This window comes from Salminus brasiliensis, chromosome 17 (genome assembly GCF_030463535.1).
Source record: "Salminus brasiliensis chromosome 17, fSalBra1.hap2, whole genome shotgun sequence".
In the NCBI taxonomy this organism is placed as follows: domain Eukaryota; kingdom Metazoa; phylum Chordata; class Actinopteri; order Characiformes; family Bryconidae; genus Salminus; species Salminus brasiliensis.
This window is the reverse complement of record NC_132894.1, coordinates 4,505,028-4,521,475: the sequence shown is the minus strand read 5'-3', so window position 1 is coordinate 4,521,475 and position 16,448 is coordinate 4,505,028. Positions and strand designations below refer to the sequence as shown.

The following is a 16,448-nucleotide window of genomic DNA, read 5'->3' as shown; positions in this document are numbered from 1 at the left end:
AAATAACAGAACAGGACAGGACAGGGAGTGTGTCATTCCGAATTATACAACAGTTACTTCCGGCCACACGAGCTGATTGGTTGAGAAGTGGCTTAACCACTGTGGTCGATTCTCAGTCTGAGTTCTTGTCTGTCCAAGTACTGCTCCATTCAGAACCTCGCATCTAGCCAGGTACAGTCCGAGGAAGTATCAGGACTTGTGTGGGCTTGGCACAGCTAAATATCCCAGAATGCATTACGGAATAGCATCTTACAGTCCTCGAACTGAGTCAAACTGTTGCTATAAAGCACATAATAAATACAATTTGGCTGTGAACACACACACACACACACACATACACACACACCAGTGGACAGTGAGCACACATGCCCAGAGTGGTGGGCATCCTTTGCTGTGGTGCCCAATGAGCAGAGATGGTGAAGGGCTCTCTCAACCAATCAGCTCATGTGGCTGGAACTAACTGTTGTATATACCTCTTTATTGGTATATGGTATATTTAATTTAATCATATTAAAAGTCATAATAATATTCATAAATAAACACCAACATTAAAAAAACATTACAAATTAAACCAACTAAAATCAAACACAATCCCAAATCCTAAATTTCAAAGCACTCTTACTTGAAAAGCACACCAAGTTCATAAAACACACACAAATACACAATAATACTGGATCACATTGAAATATCCACACTGAACACAGTCTAAACACAGACCAAAGCTCTACAACATCTGTAACATCTGTATATTTCTTATGGCTTCTATACACTATATGTCCAAATATTTGTGGAAACCCTTTCTATTGGCTGCATTCAGCTACTTCAGGCACAGATGTGCAAATGCACACACACACACAGCTCGTCTAGTCCCTCTAGAGAAGTACTGCCAATAGAATAGGACTCTCTGCAGGAGCAGATCAACATCATGAAGTTATTGGCACCATGCTGCCTAATACCAGGCGTGGGCTATAGAGGGGTATAAAGCCCCCCAGCAGCATTGAGCTGTGGAGGAAGTGGAAGAACTGTGTTCTCTGGAATGATGGATGGTGGAGCTCCATCCAGTAGTTTTGGGATGATGAGGTGGGGTGGAGATCATCATCCAACATTCTGACCTCACTAATGCTCTTGTTACTGAATACAATCAATGAGTGTCAATGAAAGAATGAATGAGTGTCCCAATACTTTTGTCCATATAGTGTATCATTAGCTTGTATGTCTGGAACAATGCAATAGTATAGTATAAGGTATAGTATGGTGTAAATATTCTGTATTTTATTGTGTACATATTGCATATTAACTACAGTGAGGGAGTGTACCTAGGATTTTCACTCCTTTTACGTGTATTAATACAACAATAAAAGGCATTTGATTTGATTGGATTACAAAATTTCTTTTTCAGAATAATAATAATAAAGCAAACGATTATAAATGAAGCATTATGTCCCACACGCTGCAGGACAGACTGGATCAAGCTCTGTGAAAAGAAAGTGGGGTTTAGGTGATATTTTATTAATATGGAATCATCTGCCTGCAAATGAACTTACCCTGTAATTCTGCAGTTGTGAGCTTGTACAAGAGAGCCAGTGTATCTGACATCACACCGGACCACGTTGTTGGAGAAATCAGACTCCTGTACTTGGAAATTGGGGTTCACTGTCACCTGAGAGTGAAAAGAGTGAGAGGTCAACTATTAGAGTTTACATTCGTTTTTTTTTAGAAGTAGGGGAGAAATGCATATCGCTTAACCATAAAAATTGGACAAAAGTATTGGGACACCTGCTCATTTATTGTTTCTTTCTAAATCAAGGCTATTAAAAAAGTTGATCCTGCTTTTTCCGGAGTAACTGTAACTCTCTACTGTCCAGGAAGTTGATTGTATTCAGCAGCAAGAGCTTTAGTTAGGTCAGCATGTTGGATGATCACCACCTCACCTCATCTCTGGCATGGTGGCATGATACCAATAGCTTAATTTTAGTTTATCTGCTAAAATGAGTCGGTCCTATTCTATTGGCAATACTACTCTATAGATACTAGGCAAGCTGTGTGTGTGCATTTGCACATCTGTGTCAGCTATACATGCAACTTAAAGTAGCTAAATGCATTCATTAGAAAGGGTGTCCACAAACATTTGGACACATTTGATGGTGAATGTAATGTAACCATGTAGCGTAACTATGGAAACGAACGCACTGTCACCTTGGAAACCATTGTAGCATAACTGTGGACATAGGCAGCATCACGTAAATGTAAATGGGTATAGGCCAATGATGCATGGTTATGCTACAATGGTTTCCATGGTGATGCTGCATCCATTTCCATAGTCCATCTATGGTTTCCAGGGATTTTATCCCTCACATAATTATATATTTCTCGCTACCTTGTAAAATTGCAGAAGGCCATGTCAGAGGTCATGTCCCACCATCTCACCTTCAAGACGTAGTCTCCAGGAGGAACGTCTGTCACGTCGATCCACTGACAGTCAATGCTGGCGTGGTAGGTGTCGTAGCAGCCTGGACCTAAACCCTGCTCCAAACACAAGCGCAGTAGCACAGATTTAAAGTCTGCAGACGTCAAGCAGGAGCTTCACCATAGTTTTATGACTGAGTGTCTGATGTCTGAATTATAAAGGAGGTTCATGGTCACTAATGAAGTCCTTACTAGTGCTCACCTAGCGTGAAAGCAGCTGCATATGATAGGAGATGAAGTGCAGAAGGGGCTTTACCTGGGTGTGAGCAGTGCAGGCATATCTACGCCGAACACCTGGATCACAGCTGGTGTCCTCCAGACAGAAACTTGCTTTGTGTCCCTCTGCTACCTTTTGGCCTGTAGAAGCATCCAGAAGGTCATAGCTGCTGAAGGCCTCCATGCTGTGGTAATGTCTGAAGGATGGATGAAACATGGTTGGAACTGATATATGAATAAAACACTAGGCCCTGATGGGCTTTTAAATCTCAGAATTGTTCACAGCTCTGCTTGTATTAATATTTATTAATAAATTAATATGGAAAAATATTGTGCAAGCAGGTTTTAAAGAGAACCCGTTGGTGAATAAGGTCCAGTATCTACAGACGTACTGGTGGCAGCTGTGCCATTCCCACTGATGCTGTGGCCTCTCAGGAAGAAAGTCTGCAGTGCCTTGATTTTTGACCCTCTGGGGGAACCGGAGAAGAACCCTGTAGTCAAGGTCTCGCACACTTCGTCTGTAAGCAGAGCTGAATAAAGAAAGGCAAAGGGATTCTATCAGGTTAGTGCTGGACACAAATGCACACGTCATAAAACCCTGTTAACTAGTCAGCATATCCATGTGCAACACCGTGGTTCTCACACCCGTCCTCAGGACCCTTAGCTGGTCCACGTTTTGCTGTAATCCAGGTTTCATCACATCTGAAGCACATTCAGCATTCTTAATGGCCTGGTTCAGGCGCAGAAATAAAAATAAAGGTGCTTTAAAGGGTTATTTGAGTGATTTCACAGAAGAACCACCTTAAAGAGCCATTTCTGAAGAACGTTTAAATGGGAATCTTTACATTAATTGAGGGTTCTTCGCACTCAAATGTCTACAGAAATGGGTCTCATTGGAAGCAAAAATTATTATTCGATGGCATTACTCAAAGAACCTTTTATAACACCTAGAGTATGATGAGATAACACAGAAATGTGGACCATCTGAAGGTCTCAGAGGACTGATTTGAGATCCACTGGTGTGAATTTCAGAGCTGATCTCCTACTGAAACATTTACATCCATATAGCCAGTACTGACAAACAACAGTCCACATATTTTATTACATTTTGCCAAACTTTTATAGTATACTTTTCACAGTTTTGGAATCTCAAATGCCCTTTTTTGACACTTTTAACTCCAAAATATAATACATACGATTTCCAGTCCAATCAACAAAGCATCTAACCTTCTTGCTAATCTAATCTTTACTAGATTTCCCCTCCAACCCACCCTGTAGTCACTACACTTGTACATGAGGAACACATAACAATATATTTTCTTCAACATTCAACTAAACAGATCATTCCAGGTGTGCTAAAATAAAAAAGAAACCACCCAGATGTGCTGGACTCCTCTGGCACTGGACATTTAAAAGGAACAGTAGATGGTCTTATGGTACATTACTGGAGTTGGATTCCTTATTGCAGGTGTATGAAACCCACAACAACTGGCTTCATGCAGTATGGCGTCTTATTAATTGTATCTTTAAGGTAGGCAGGGTCAGTACAGGCTGGACGCACCGGGACAGGCAGTTCTCCTCAGCTGCACATCTCAGAGCATACATCTGCACACGCTGGATATAAGACGCAGCTTGAATGTAGTGTGGATCAGGGACGAGGTCCGGCAGACCTGGGCGATATGAAAGTTTTGTGTTAATTCTGCTAAATGAGAAGAGGTGTGTGCCCAACATGCCCATGAGGGGCTCACATGGGTGGAACCAGGGTTAAGTGGGTTCCTGGTGGATTTGTACATACTTTGTTACTACTGGGCTTCCCAAATGAGTCCCATTGTTACATCCCACCTTAATCCCACATGGGTCCCGTCTAGGGCATATGTGCAGTGTACAACCCAGATGGGGTCCATGCGTAATCTCTCCTGGCCCCCTCACGGACCCTGGTGGGAATAAATATGTGAGGCCAACATGGAACCCGAGGACAAAAAATTCTGGTTCCCAATTGGGCACCCCATACAGGCATGGACATGTTAGCTGGGGAGGCATTCATGTAATCTAACAAATGTAAATAACTTTATAGATAACTAACTCATAAATATAAATAACTCATAAATAACTCATAGACTAATGAAGAACAGGGTTTTATAAAGGTGCAGTGGGGCCCAAACGTCTGGGGCCACAAATTAAAAATGCCTTTCCTTTCATTATACTCAAAATACAGAATTTCAGTATTTGGTGGTAAGTCCCCCTGTTGCTATAATAGCAGTGTGCACTTAAGGTGGATATTCATTGTGGTCTCAGACTTTTGGACCCCCTTTTGGATAATTCTATAGTAAGATTGCCTTACCATGATGGAAATATCTAGTACCATAGCCTGGTCCTCTGTTTTGCTGCCTCCCCGTTGACGGATTTAGATCATAGAAAACTGAATTTCTACTCTTTCCATTGGAAGTGTGTTCATCTTCCATCACATCGTCACCTGTTCGCCTTCGGTCAACCTGAAACGGCGCATTTGCTCCATCTGTACTGTTGTAGTCATAGAGTGTGACTGGAGGAGATCTGCTGGCTGGCTGTGGAACCCCTCCTTGACCAGCTGTGGAGCCAGTGGCTGATTGGGTGCGTCTTTGGTCTGGTGCAGATGTAGCATTTGTTGAGTTTGAAGAGGTTTGAGAAGTCGGTGTCGATGGTCTGGCCTCCAAAGCACTTCTCACAGTCCCTGGGTGTGGAGAAGGCCGATGCTGATGGCTCCTGGGCTCTGGTATTCCAGATGTCATGTCATTTCTTGTGTCTGCGTGAGGAGCAGAGACTCCAGGTCGTGTGTGCTCTCCCTGTCTTCTTTGGGACCTCAGAAGGGTGTGTCTGGAGACGAACAGCGGGGTGGTCCTCCTCGCGGCTGAGGGCACATAGTACTCGGACCATGTGCTGGTCAAGCTGAAAAGGTGGCCGTTGTTTTCCCAGTGGACCTGACGTCTCTTTGGTGAGGAGTTGCGCACCCTCGCCGGGCGCTGTGCCGTGCCGAAGACGACCAAAAGGCACAGCAGGGACAGCATGAGTTCGCATCTGGACATGGTGAAGGAACTGAAGGTTAACGCTGGCGATGTGAAGGTGCTGCAGCTCTACAGCTCACCTCCTCTCAGTCCCTCACTTTTAGAAGGAGGCGTGCACTGAGTGTGTGTTTACACACCTCTCTCTCTCTGCCTCTGTCTTACTCTCAGTCACTCTCTCTTTCTCTGTTTAGGAAAGCACAAAGGTCTCAGGCATATTCACATTCATGACTCAGGTAGAAGTGAGTGGAGATACTAGGGTTTAAAAAAAAGACTTCTATAGAAGCTGAAGTATCAACGGAAGCTTTTTACTCCAGTAAAAGTGTAAAAGTACTGGTTTCAGAACGACTCCAAGTAGAAAAGTAAAAGTAATGGAAGGAAAACAAAGGCCGAAAGCTTAGGCCGCGCCACAGGGGTCAATAGTGCACTACCCCCCCCCCCCCTCCCCAAAACCCCATTCCTCTAAAAGTCATAATGAGGAGAATGTTCTATTAAAATGTTGATGTTAAAAATGTTGGGCTAGGCTCCTGTTTCAGCTGCAGATCTGCCCATTGAAAATGAAGCATTTCAGTAATATCAGCTCTATTAAAGGAGCGTCTCTGTGCTCTACTGAGCATTAACATGAGCTTCATGGAGGAAAATATGAGGAGTCGTTGTCTAGAAGTTTTGTAAAGCTGCAGAAAGTCAGACTTCAGAGGCGTGTGATCAATAAGCTTTATTGGAGTGTAAATGTGGGGCTCAGTCGGGACGTTTCAGTGCAGCTCTCTTGAGTCTCTGCCACGGACACAGTCTTCATACTAGACTACAGACGTCTGCTGTGAGCTCGCTGGAGAGTGACGGGACGTGTGCAGGTGTGATGGATCGCTTATAAACCAATAGGGAGTTAGAATGGTGTCTGTTTATACTTCTCATCCAATCACGATCAGACTCTCACTTTCCGGATGGAGAGATTTATCTGGAGAGGGTTTTTATTGATGACGAGCCGGAATGAAAACTAAGGGAAAAGAAATAGGAGGAACGAGGCTGTTTTTAAAATGTAAGGAGGTGAAAGTTCAGATAATTGGGTGAAAATGTGAGAAGTGGAAGTAAAAAGTCGCTGAAAAGTAAATAATTACTCCAGTAACGTTTAGAAAACCAACATTTCTACTAAAGTAAGGTAACAAAGTATTTGTACTTTATTACTTGACACTTTTGGGAAGGCATACACACAAAGAACAGGGTTTCTAAGTGCATGCATTCAGATTCACTCTCTGAAAGTAGCAACATCTAGTTAGGCCTTAGGTCTAGTATATATATCATTCATTTACATGTGTAAATCAATAAATCCACAAGAGCCTGAACTGACCTGACCACCAGGGTGCACTGCAGATAAAGCTGGGCACTCGGTTCACTGGCGCTTACATCACAGCGGAGTTCCTTGGTATGTTCTGTACTCTTAAGCTTGGTAATCAGCAGGGACACATGATCAAGCGAGGCCTAGTGATAATGAAACAGCGAGCTTGTTGATGATACCGAATGTAACTAAGTACGTTCTCTCCCAGTACAGTACTCTAGTCCCCTCTGAGATGCAATGGAAGCCCCTTATTTGGTCCCCTGCAGAATCACAGAGATGAAATGTGAAAACCCTGTAAAGGGTTTGAAGAACCTCCATGTCATAAGTGTTCGAAACCCATTGAGGCTTCATCGTAGAGCTTTGTTGGACTTATGTGGAGGTCCTTTAAACCTTCAGAGGTTTATTATACACATATAATTTACATAAATGCTTCTCTTAATATATACTAAATGGACAAAAGTATTGGGACACATACTTATTCATGCTTTCTTCCAAAATCAAAAGGATTAAAAAAGAGTTTTTCCTGCTTTTGTTGGAGTAACTGTCTTTACTGTACATTCTAGTAGATTTGGGATTTGCATTGCTGTGAGGATTTGATTGCATTCGTTGACAAGGAATTTCAGTGAGGTCAGGATGTTGGATGATCACTATCCCACCCCACCTCATCCCTAACTCATCCCAAAAGTACTGGATGGAGCACCACCATTCATCATTCCAGAGAACACAGTTCTTCCACTGCTCCACAGCTCAATGCTTTTTACCCCTCTGGCCCACACCTGGCATTAGGCATGATGCCTCTAGGTTAATATTTGTCTGCTCCAGAGAGTCCTATTCTTTTGGCAATACTGTGCAGGAACTAGACAAGAATTGACTACCTTCACACTATAGTTTTTGGCACACCCAATGCAATCACCCAATGCAATTTTAGCCAATCATTAACATCTGCTTAGCAAACCTTTTTACGTACATCTGACGAGACTCTCACTGCACTGTACCACTTCTTCTCAATCTGTGAATCCAGTCACACACCCTGCAGGTATTTATAGCCTAGTTAGATCGTCCTAGTGCATTGCAGGAGCCGGACGTTACTACCAGTTACACATGCAAGATGCCATATTTTTTGTCTGGGGAACTTTTACACCATTATAAAACCATTACCCTAAATAACACTTGAGGAACCTGTTATAAAATGAGGTATTTTGATTATTGGAACACCTTCTGTAGGTTTCATACAGCACAATAAAGTCAAAAAACCTCTTTCCAATACGTTATAGAACCATTTTAGCTTCAAGTGTTTAAGATGCTATAGTATACTTTAATATAAAAAACATTTAATTTAATTTAAATTAGAGTATCTTATAATAATTTCATTAATTTTAATAGATTTTTCAATTATGCAATGTTAATATTGCCTGGAATATTAACAGTGATGATTATAAACTACATAAGAAAAGCTGGACTTCTAGGAATTTGTTTTAGGCCCAATATTAGATTCGAATATTACATTAATTTACTAGGTTTAATTGAGAAATGCCATTTCTTTGACTTAAAAGGTGCAAATAACTGAAAAATAAACTGTAAATAGAAACCAGCCCATGTCCAACATGCTATAACTCCCCATTATCTGAAAGCCTTCAAGATAGGTGACCTAGAAATACCAATCACTTTAAAAAGAATTCATCCGGGAAGTGTGAGAAAGAGGCCTCGTCAAAGTAATGCTAAGAATACGCTGCTGCTGTTCGACTTTAATCCTCGTAGATTAAAATATTTGCAAACAAAGCAGTGGAAATGACCAGTCATCCAGAAACACACAGGATCACACACGGCCCTGTATTATAAAGGCTATTTCCCCTCTCCTGGCATGGGAAGAATCTCAGCTAAATATACACACAGCACCCGCATATGTCCGAAGTATTTAAGGGCTCCCAGTAATTTGTGCGTGACTCATTTGTAGCCTACGTTACTTATCCCTGCGTGGTGAAAATAGTGACCATTGCGTTGAAATTGAGGAGCAGAAAATAAATAAAAGCTCTACAGACCATTTAAAATTCTTTTAGGTGTTCCGGCCTGTTCTACATTTAAAGGGGGTCTGGCCTCCTTCAGGAACATGTCTAGACTGTGCTTGTTTTCCCTTCAGTTTGATGCTCAGTATAGACTTTATTGCTCAGTGTAGCAATGGCAGACATGGATGAGTGACCAATGCGTTACAGTGGGCAGAACTCACACCTTTATAGCCAAGAAAAGGTCAAACAGTGTAAAGTGACAGAGTGAGCTTGCTGGTATTATTGTAATGACTCACTTTGTGAATCACCATCTGTGTTTATATGTCCTGTTGACCTTTGAGGAGTGTCCAGTGGAAACTGCTTTCTCAGACGCATCATTCAATGGATACTGTCCACTTTATCAGAAACTCCTGCCTTGGAACAACTCTTCTGGCCCCAACATGTACTTGCTTATAAGTTTGTGGACGAGTAGGACCACCATTGAACAGATATTATTCAGATTCTGGACCATTCTCAGCTGGACGTAGGCACATCACGGTCACTGCTCGGTTGAAATGATCCAACCATAAGCATCTCTGTGGTCAGAAACTGACAATTAATGAGGAACCAGAGGATGCCCAACACAAATGATCCCTGGTGATGATACACCAGCAAGGTGGAGCTACATTGTAGAGGATTCCATCAAAGTGTCCAGTGTGCATTCAGCCCAATAAGAAATTCCAGAGGCTTGAAGACCAGAGTCCCGAGGTTGTTAGTTAAGGTAGTAAATCTACAGCGCATTCGTCTGAAGTGATTTTCAGACGTAGCACACCTATGACCATGTTTTTTTAAATCTTACAGTGTCAGGAATGTAGTCACACTCTCCGACCCTCAGTCACCCATCACACTGACACTCCAGTGTCACCTGGTTGTGTAACTGTATTATAAGGCATCTGACTCGCGCTGCAGTGCCAACAAACTGTCCACAGCTTGGCTTCAACATCTACAGCGAAGAGTAGAACCTGCAGCCAGCCAGCACCCACTTTTCCACACTGGCCTTTTGAGATCTTGAAGAGCCACCCCAGCCATCTGGTCATTTTTGGTAGGGGGTTGTGATTTGGCTTATCATGTTCATGATAGAGAGAGAGCAGACTACACCACAATGTTTGTGTATATATATATATTTTCATATGGGTTCAATTCCTGGGCTCGTCAAGCTGCCACTGTTGGGCCCTTGAGCAAGGCCCTTTACCCTCTCTGCTCCCTGGCGGTGGAATTGGCTGCCCACCGCTCTGGGTGTGTGTGTGTATACTCACTGCCCCTAGTTCACTAGTGTGTGTTCACTACTACAGATGGGTTAAATGTGGAGGACACATTTAGCTGTACATAGTACAGTAACAAATACGTGCACCTTTACCATGGTCACTGCATTTCTATTTCTTTAAAATCGAAATAGAAGTTTACTACACAACCGTGACAATGTACGTATAGAAAAGCACATAGTAATTGTTCTAGTTATATAGATAAAATGACTGCCTGTGGACCATTTCTTTGTATTAATAAAATATATATATATATATATATATATATATATATATATATATATATATATATATATATATATATATATATATATATATATATATATATATATATATATATATATATATAATAAGTTACTTGGGAGTACCATCCTCACCAAAGCAACAGAACATTAGTTGGCTCAGTACATTAGTCTGTACAACAAAGCTACTTGGCACAAAACAGCCACCTAAAGAAATTAGGCACAATGTGTAATGGAACAATGGGAGGGACTAACTGCAAATGGGCAGTATAAACACAAATGCCTTCTGTATTTAAATGATAAATGTGAATATTTAGGTAAAATGTGTGTTAAGTTGCCATGTGTTCATTTAATAACTATGCAAGTTGTGCCTAATCTGTCAGAAGCAGAGTGATGATACAAAAAAGAAATACAACATGTGACAGTAATAAACTGGAGTTTATTTGGCAAACATTTTTCACTGAATGGTAAGGTGACTATTGCCTTCATGGATTAAGAGTAACTAGGTACTGCCTTGAATAGTATTCAAATAGAAAGAATAAAATAACTTTCATAACAAACCCTAAAATGAAAAATGTTTCTCCAAAAACATAAGTTAACATTCCATCATCCTATTTACAAAACATATGCATTTGGTTTAAAAATCAAAAAAAGAAAAATCAAATTAAATCAGTGGAAGGTATTTACAGTTCTGTACACATGAGCTGCTGCTCAGGATGCTCCTGCTGAAAGACAAAAGAGAGAAGTAGTGTCAATTTGCATGCTCACCACTTTAAAAGCTACTTGCACAATGGTAACAATTGTGGCCTCAGTCAGACTGGATCATTGGCTACAGGCAGAACAGGGCAACAATGCAGCCCCCCACCCCCCTCCCTAAAGTCTATTGGAATTCAAAGGTACAACTTAGCATTTGAAGTGCACTTCCATGTAAATTTATATGGTCAAAGTCTTTAGTGGGTTTTAGACATTGGTCTAAAGATTGACAATTGTGCCCCCCCACCCCCACACCAAATTTTAAATCCCATGGGGGAAAAACTAAATAAATAAATAAATAAAAATAAACCGTAACAGTTAAAATGTGTAGAAGCATGTGTAGTCAGTCATATGCCTGTATGTGTAATACCTTGAATAATTTTTTCTTTATCAATGACTGAGTGGAAAACTCAATGTGCATATCTAAATACCAGTTACCGCTTCAGATGAACAGTATGAATTTGCAAGAACCACCCAACTGAGGCCCTAGTGGGGTGGGGATCATGGACATGCTAAAAATAGTGCTACACTTTTCAGAAGAGCTAAACCACTTGTCTGTTTCATCCAATGTGACATCTTTAGTAACATACTCATGACTGGAAGGACAAGATAAGATTCATCTCCAAAGCATACAATGCAAACGATGTCCACCAAGGTTCATTACTTTTTACATTGAGATCTAACTGGTTTTCCCTCCCATTTACTTCCACATATAAAGTCATCAGCTCAATGACTGTCATTACAAACATGCATTCCCTCTTACCTATAAACGATTCAGAAGGTTGTTGTGAAGGTCTTCATACACCTGGTTGTAGATCTCATCTTTTGTTTTCAAGCCATCCAGGTATTCTGGTTTAAAAATAAATAAATTAAAAAATCAGAATTTAGCAATTTTACATACTTTACCTTTACTAATTGATACTTATAGTGCAAATTAACACAAAATTAGATTAGAAAGCCAGTTTACGAACCAATGGGCAAGCCACTCGTCTCCATCGCTGTTCTGTGCTTCAAGTACATGGGCCACACATGACCATCAAACAGGCCAGGAGGGTCAGGAACGGTGTACTGTCGCGTACTAAGTTTAAGAAATTAAAGCATATTAATTAGTGGGGACCATCCTAAAACTGCAGTCATGTAGTGCACCTACTGAACTTTAATAAAGCCCATTACACACCTCCTCCTTCTTTTGCACTCCTCATAAGGGATGGTGATGTAATAACATTTGTCATACACGTCCATCAAAGGCCTGTAAGGGGGAACCAAAGCACACACACATGCGTCTCAGAACATTTGGGCCTCACATGGTTCTACAGAATACCTGTTCCTAAGTAACATGGTACAAGAACTGCATTTTTTTGGTAAACGGTGGGTGCTGCAGTGGCAGATATAACTAAGGGAGCACATTACGTTCAAACAGCCCAATCGAAGTCGACACAGACAGCCTGAGTCAGCTGACATTGCTTATCTACACGCCTGCAGAGGCATCAGTTAGGGGCAGTCAGGGACGTTCCTCCAGCACACACGGTGTGTGTGTGTGAACCATGACAACTTGTCACATGACCCATGGGGCACTCAGACATGTTTCTAAGAAGACAGATTGATCTACATGTACTGTTATGTAACTCACTTGTAATTGTAGAGAAGAAATCCCTCCACAATTAGAATGTGGATTTGGCTTTCTGGAGAGCTGATTTCTGCAGCTGGGGTCACTTGAATGCCGTGAGATCGTGCAAACTTGACTGGGTTCTCAAGCCAGCCTTTGATGGTGTTCACCATGGCCTCCATATCCAGCGCGGTGATCACTAAAGAGGACAAAAACAAACAAAGGCACGATGTAAAACCATGATATTGGCAAATGATTGAAGTTTATTCAAACTCTGAATAGGATGGGGGTAAATGGAAAGGGAATGACATTTTTAAATGGATTTTAAGGAGGCAGTGTACTAGAGGAGAAGTTATTGGGTCGCCGATGGTCAAATCTCATTCTTACCATCCCACTGTTTAAAGCCGTCTTCTCCGACTTCTATCTGATCCGGCGGCTGAAATAACAGTGACCAGTAAAACACTGCAGAAGCCACAAAGTGCTCCACGATCTAGCAGATCTGATCACACCATCACACTGGACAAAACACGCTTTGTCCGTCCACCCACCCACTAAAAACTAAGCCAAGTTTGCTATTCTAAAGCATTCTCTTCACCTGAGCTCAGATAAAAGTAGAAATACACTCCTAAGAAAGCAGATTCTGGTCACACACACACAAACCATGCATCTCCAAAAAGCCTTTGATGTAAAAATATTTTATTCCAAATCATTTGGGTAGTAGAAGTATTTACACATTGTACCAAAAGCTACAAAGCCAACATAAAAAATAAATAAACTGCAGATACAAGGTTTGTGTGGGAGTGACAAGAGTTGTTAGAACTTACATGTGAACAAATCACATTATTTAAAGAAATACATTAGAAAATGTACAAATATACATAAACTAAGGTATACAAAAACAATTAGCTAGATAAGCAAGCCTAGTCTCTACACGGACCATGACTACACTTGACATATCTAGCATTTTTATGCTAAATACAGTGAAAATTACTGAATAAAAAAAAAAAATAACCAAGAAATTTTAACTCACCTTGAAAAAGTCATCTTGGTGAACCACACAGCAGTTAGGCAAGTCTTTGACCAACCTATTGGTCAGTGTGGTCTTTCCTCCATTGGTCACCCTAAAAAGACAATAAACAGCTTACTTAACCTTTGTAAAGTGTAATTTGCTTTAATAAATTAATAAAGCTGATTTTATAAGGCTGTTGCTGACCTAGCTAGCCACCATGATGTCTAGGTTTAAAAATTGGCGGGATAAATTCAGCTAACGTAACAGAACAGGTAGTAAATAATTTTATTAAATATTTCCTCATAATATAATAATTAAAAAACATTTCTTTATTAAAACAAGGTATTAGATATAGTGGTAATTAAAAAAAAACATTAAACTAGATAACTATTAACTACTACGTTTTAAGGAAGGTCATCGTGACAAAAACAAAAGCACGTGGTCAATGGGCGGCACTGAGAATAAACAACCAGCTAACGTTACTCAGACGTTAAAGTGAAGACATTATGAAGCAGAATCAGATGTTAGATATTAAAGAAGCCTCAAATGAACAGAATTATTGTTATTAGTTAGTTAGTTGTGTTGATGTGAGCGGATACAGCACTAGCTAGCTGCTTCCTCTTCACCGGGTCGTTTAAGGGTAACGTACACGTTGCGCGCGCGCTGTGTTTTGAATCTCCCGCCTAAAGTTGCCTAGCTAAATAGCTCACGCGCGCCACAGACCACCTAAAAGCGCCGACAGACCGCAAAACCCTGCTTCTCTAGACATCTCTAACCCAAACCAGCCATCGTCTAAATATCTCTAATATTTAACACACAGTCCCCACAAATTTAACCTACTATGTGGCACTTACCCGCCGATTCCTATGATAAACTTCATCTTCTCCAGTCTGTTTTCTTCCGCCAAAGCGAGAATATCAAGCACTTAGCCTTATCTCAGGCCTGAAAGATAGACAAGACAGACAAACTTTATAAAAATAAAACCTCTTCGACCTCAGAGCCGACCCACGCTTCCTTCCTTGAATAGAGAACGGCCGCGCGACATGGCTATATAAGCAAGACATGGCGCGTCAATCAAAGCCCTGCCCACAACGCATGGACCAATCAGAGTGAAGGGAAGGCGGGCGCAACGGGGTTAGAACACACCCACTTAATGAAGCTAAGGGTGGGAAGCGGCTGAAACTGGTGAGAGTCATGAGATAAACTTGATAAATAAATATTAATATTAATTAAGAAATTAAACGTTTTTCACATGCATGGCTATCCTGGTTAAATGGCTGCAATTTGTAGACACACATCTGACAGAAAAGGTTTGAGAAAAAATTTAAAATTGTAGGGATTTTAGGAAATATGGAAAATTGTGAGGATAAATATGAATATGGTCAAAACTATATTAAAGCAGATTATTTATGAAATATGGAAAACTGTGAGGATAAATAAGGATATGGCCAAAACTATATTAAAGCAGATTATTTATGAAATATGAAAAACTATGAGGATAAATAAGGATATGGCCAAAACTATATTAAAGCAGATTATTTATGAAATATGAAAAACTATGAGGATAAATAAGGATATGGTCAAAACTATATTAAAGCAGATTATTTATGAAATATGAAAAACTATTAGGATAAATAACGATATGGCCAAAACTATATTAAAGCAGATTATTTATGAAATATGAAAAACTATGAGGATAAATAAGGATATGGTCAAAACTATATTAAAGCAGATTATTTATGAAATATGGAAAACTGTGAGGATAAATAAGAATATGGTCAAAACTATATTAAAGCAGATTATTTATGAAATATGGAAAACTGTGAGGATAAATAAGAATATGGCCAAAACTAAATTAAAGCAGATTATTTATGAAATATGGAAAACTATCAGGATAAATAAGGATATGGTCAAAACTATATTAAAGCAGATGTTTTTGGAAAAATGATAAACTGTAATTATGAACACAAATTTGGTTGAATGTAATCATATTTACACTCCTGGTCTGTTGACACTGTTCCTGATCAAACTGGCTGCAGGTGGGAATGTGTGAATTAAAGGGCTTTTGGAGTCTTATCACAAAGCTCTCCATGCAGGCAGCTTTTAGCTCCAGTGCTGTCCCGGATGAGGAGTCATGTATTTAGGGGAAAGGTTTCGTGGGACAGTCTAACCCCCTGGCACACTTGTAGAGCTGCACGTTTATCCCTCTGATAGACAGCATGGAGGGCAGTCAGGCAAACTGAAGACCCCTTCCATAGTCACGAGGCCATGGGTGTTGGGTTTCACTTCAGAAAGTGTATACATAGCCCATATGTTGATTAATCTTAGAGGTGTATAAAGTGGACAGTGCATGTGTATTATAGGGTCATTAATAGGGTCATGTGACTAATTTCAAACTTTTATTTTATATGTACTTTTACAGCTACTAATAAATGTTTTCCAAAGGTTAAATTTACAAAAAGTTTTACAAATAATGCTCTA

The 16,448-nt window shown here is 40.4% G+C and overlaps 2 protein-coding genes across 3 annotated transcripts; both read right to left on the bottom strand.

Moving 5' to 3' along the window:
• Positions 1 to 1,425: 1,425 nt before the first annotated feature.
• Positions 1,426 to 5,744, bottom strand: loxl5a (lysyl oxidase-like 5a). Its single transcript, XM_072659918.1, has 7 exons — positions 5,024 to 5,744; positions 4,244 to 4,352; positions 3,075 to 3,212; positions 2,723 to 2,879; positions 2,428 to 2,523; positions 1,545 to 1,660; positions 1,426 to 1,474 (listed from the first exon to the last, which is right to left on the bottom strand). Exons 1-7 carry the CDS (start codon positions 5,742 to 5,744, stop codon positions 1,468 to 1,470), a joined length of 1,344 nt encoding a protein of 447 aa, XP_072516019.1. The 3' UTR covers positions 1,426 to 1,467.
• A 5,274-nt stretch (positions 5,745 to 11,018) lies between these two features.
• mibp (muscle-specific beta 1 integrin binding protein) lies at positions 11,019 to 15,000 on the bottom strand. 2 transcript variants are annotated; one of them, XM_072659919.1, is made up of 8 exons: positions 14,822 to 15,000; positions 13,989 to 14,079; positions 13,346 to 13,394; positions 12,983 to 13,157; positions 12,530 to 12,601; positions 12,324 to 12,430; positions 12,116 to 12,201; positions 11,019 to 11,324 (listed from the first exon to the last, which is right to left on the bottom strand). In XM_072659919.1, exons 1-7 carry the CDS (start codon positions 14,845 to 14,847, stop codon positions 12,116 to 12,118), a joined length of 606 nt encoding a protein of 201 aa, XP_072516020.1. In that variant the 5' UTR covers positions 14,848 to 15,000; the 3' UTR covers positions 11,019 to 11,324. The 2 variants fall into 2 exon arrangements, with proteins under 2 accessions (XP_072516020.1, XP_072516021.1); XM_072659920.1 differs by lacking the exons at positions 13,346 to 13,394; positions 14,822 to 15,000 and having other exon boundaries at positions 13,989 to 14,066.
• Between the last annotated feature and the right edge of the window lie 1,448 nt (positions 15,001 to 16,448).

Bases quoted from the DNA above. Each gene is read 5' to 3' on its own strand.
- loxl5a (XM_072659918.1), bottom strand. From the start codon at position 5,744: ATGTCCAGATGCGAACTCATGCTGTCCCTGCTGTGCCTTTTGGTCGTC. The intron at 4,353-5,023 runs GTAAGGCAATCT...CATATCGCCCAG, and splicing joins TACTAGATATTTCCATCATG to GTCTGCCGGACCTCGTCCCT. The intron at 2,880-3,074 runs GTACGTCTGTAG...TCCATCCTTCAG, and splicing joins GAATGGCACAGCTGCCACCA to ACATTACCACAGCATGGAGG.
- mibp (XM_072659919.1), bottom strand. From the start codon at position 14,847: ATGAAGTTTATCATAGGAATCGGCGG. The intron at 13,395-13,988 runs GTGAGTTAAAAT...CTGTTATTTCAG, and splicing joins ACCAAGATGACTTTTTCAAG to CCGCCGGATCAGATAGAAGT. The intron at 12,431-12,529 runs GTGTGTAATGGG...TCTTAAACTTAG, and splicing joins GAGTGCAAAAGAAGGAGGAG to TACGCGACAGTACACCGTTC.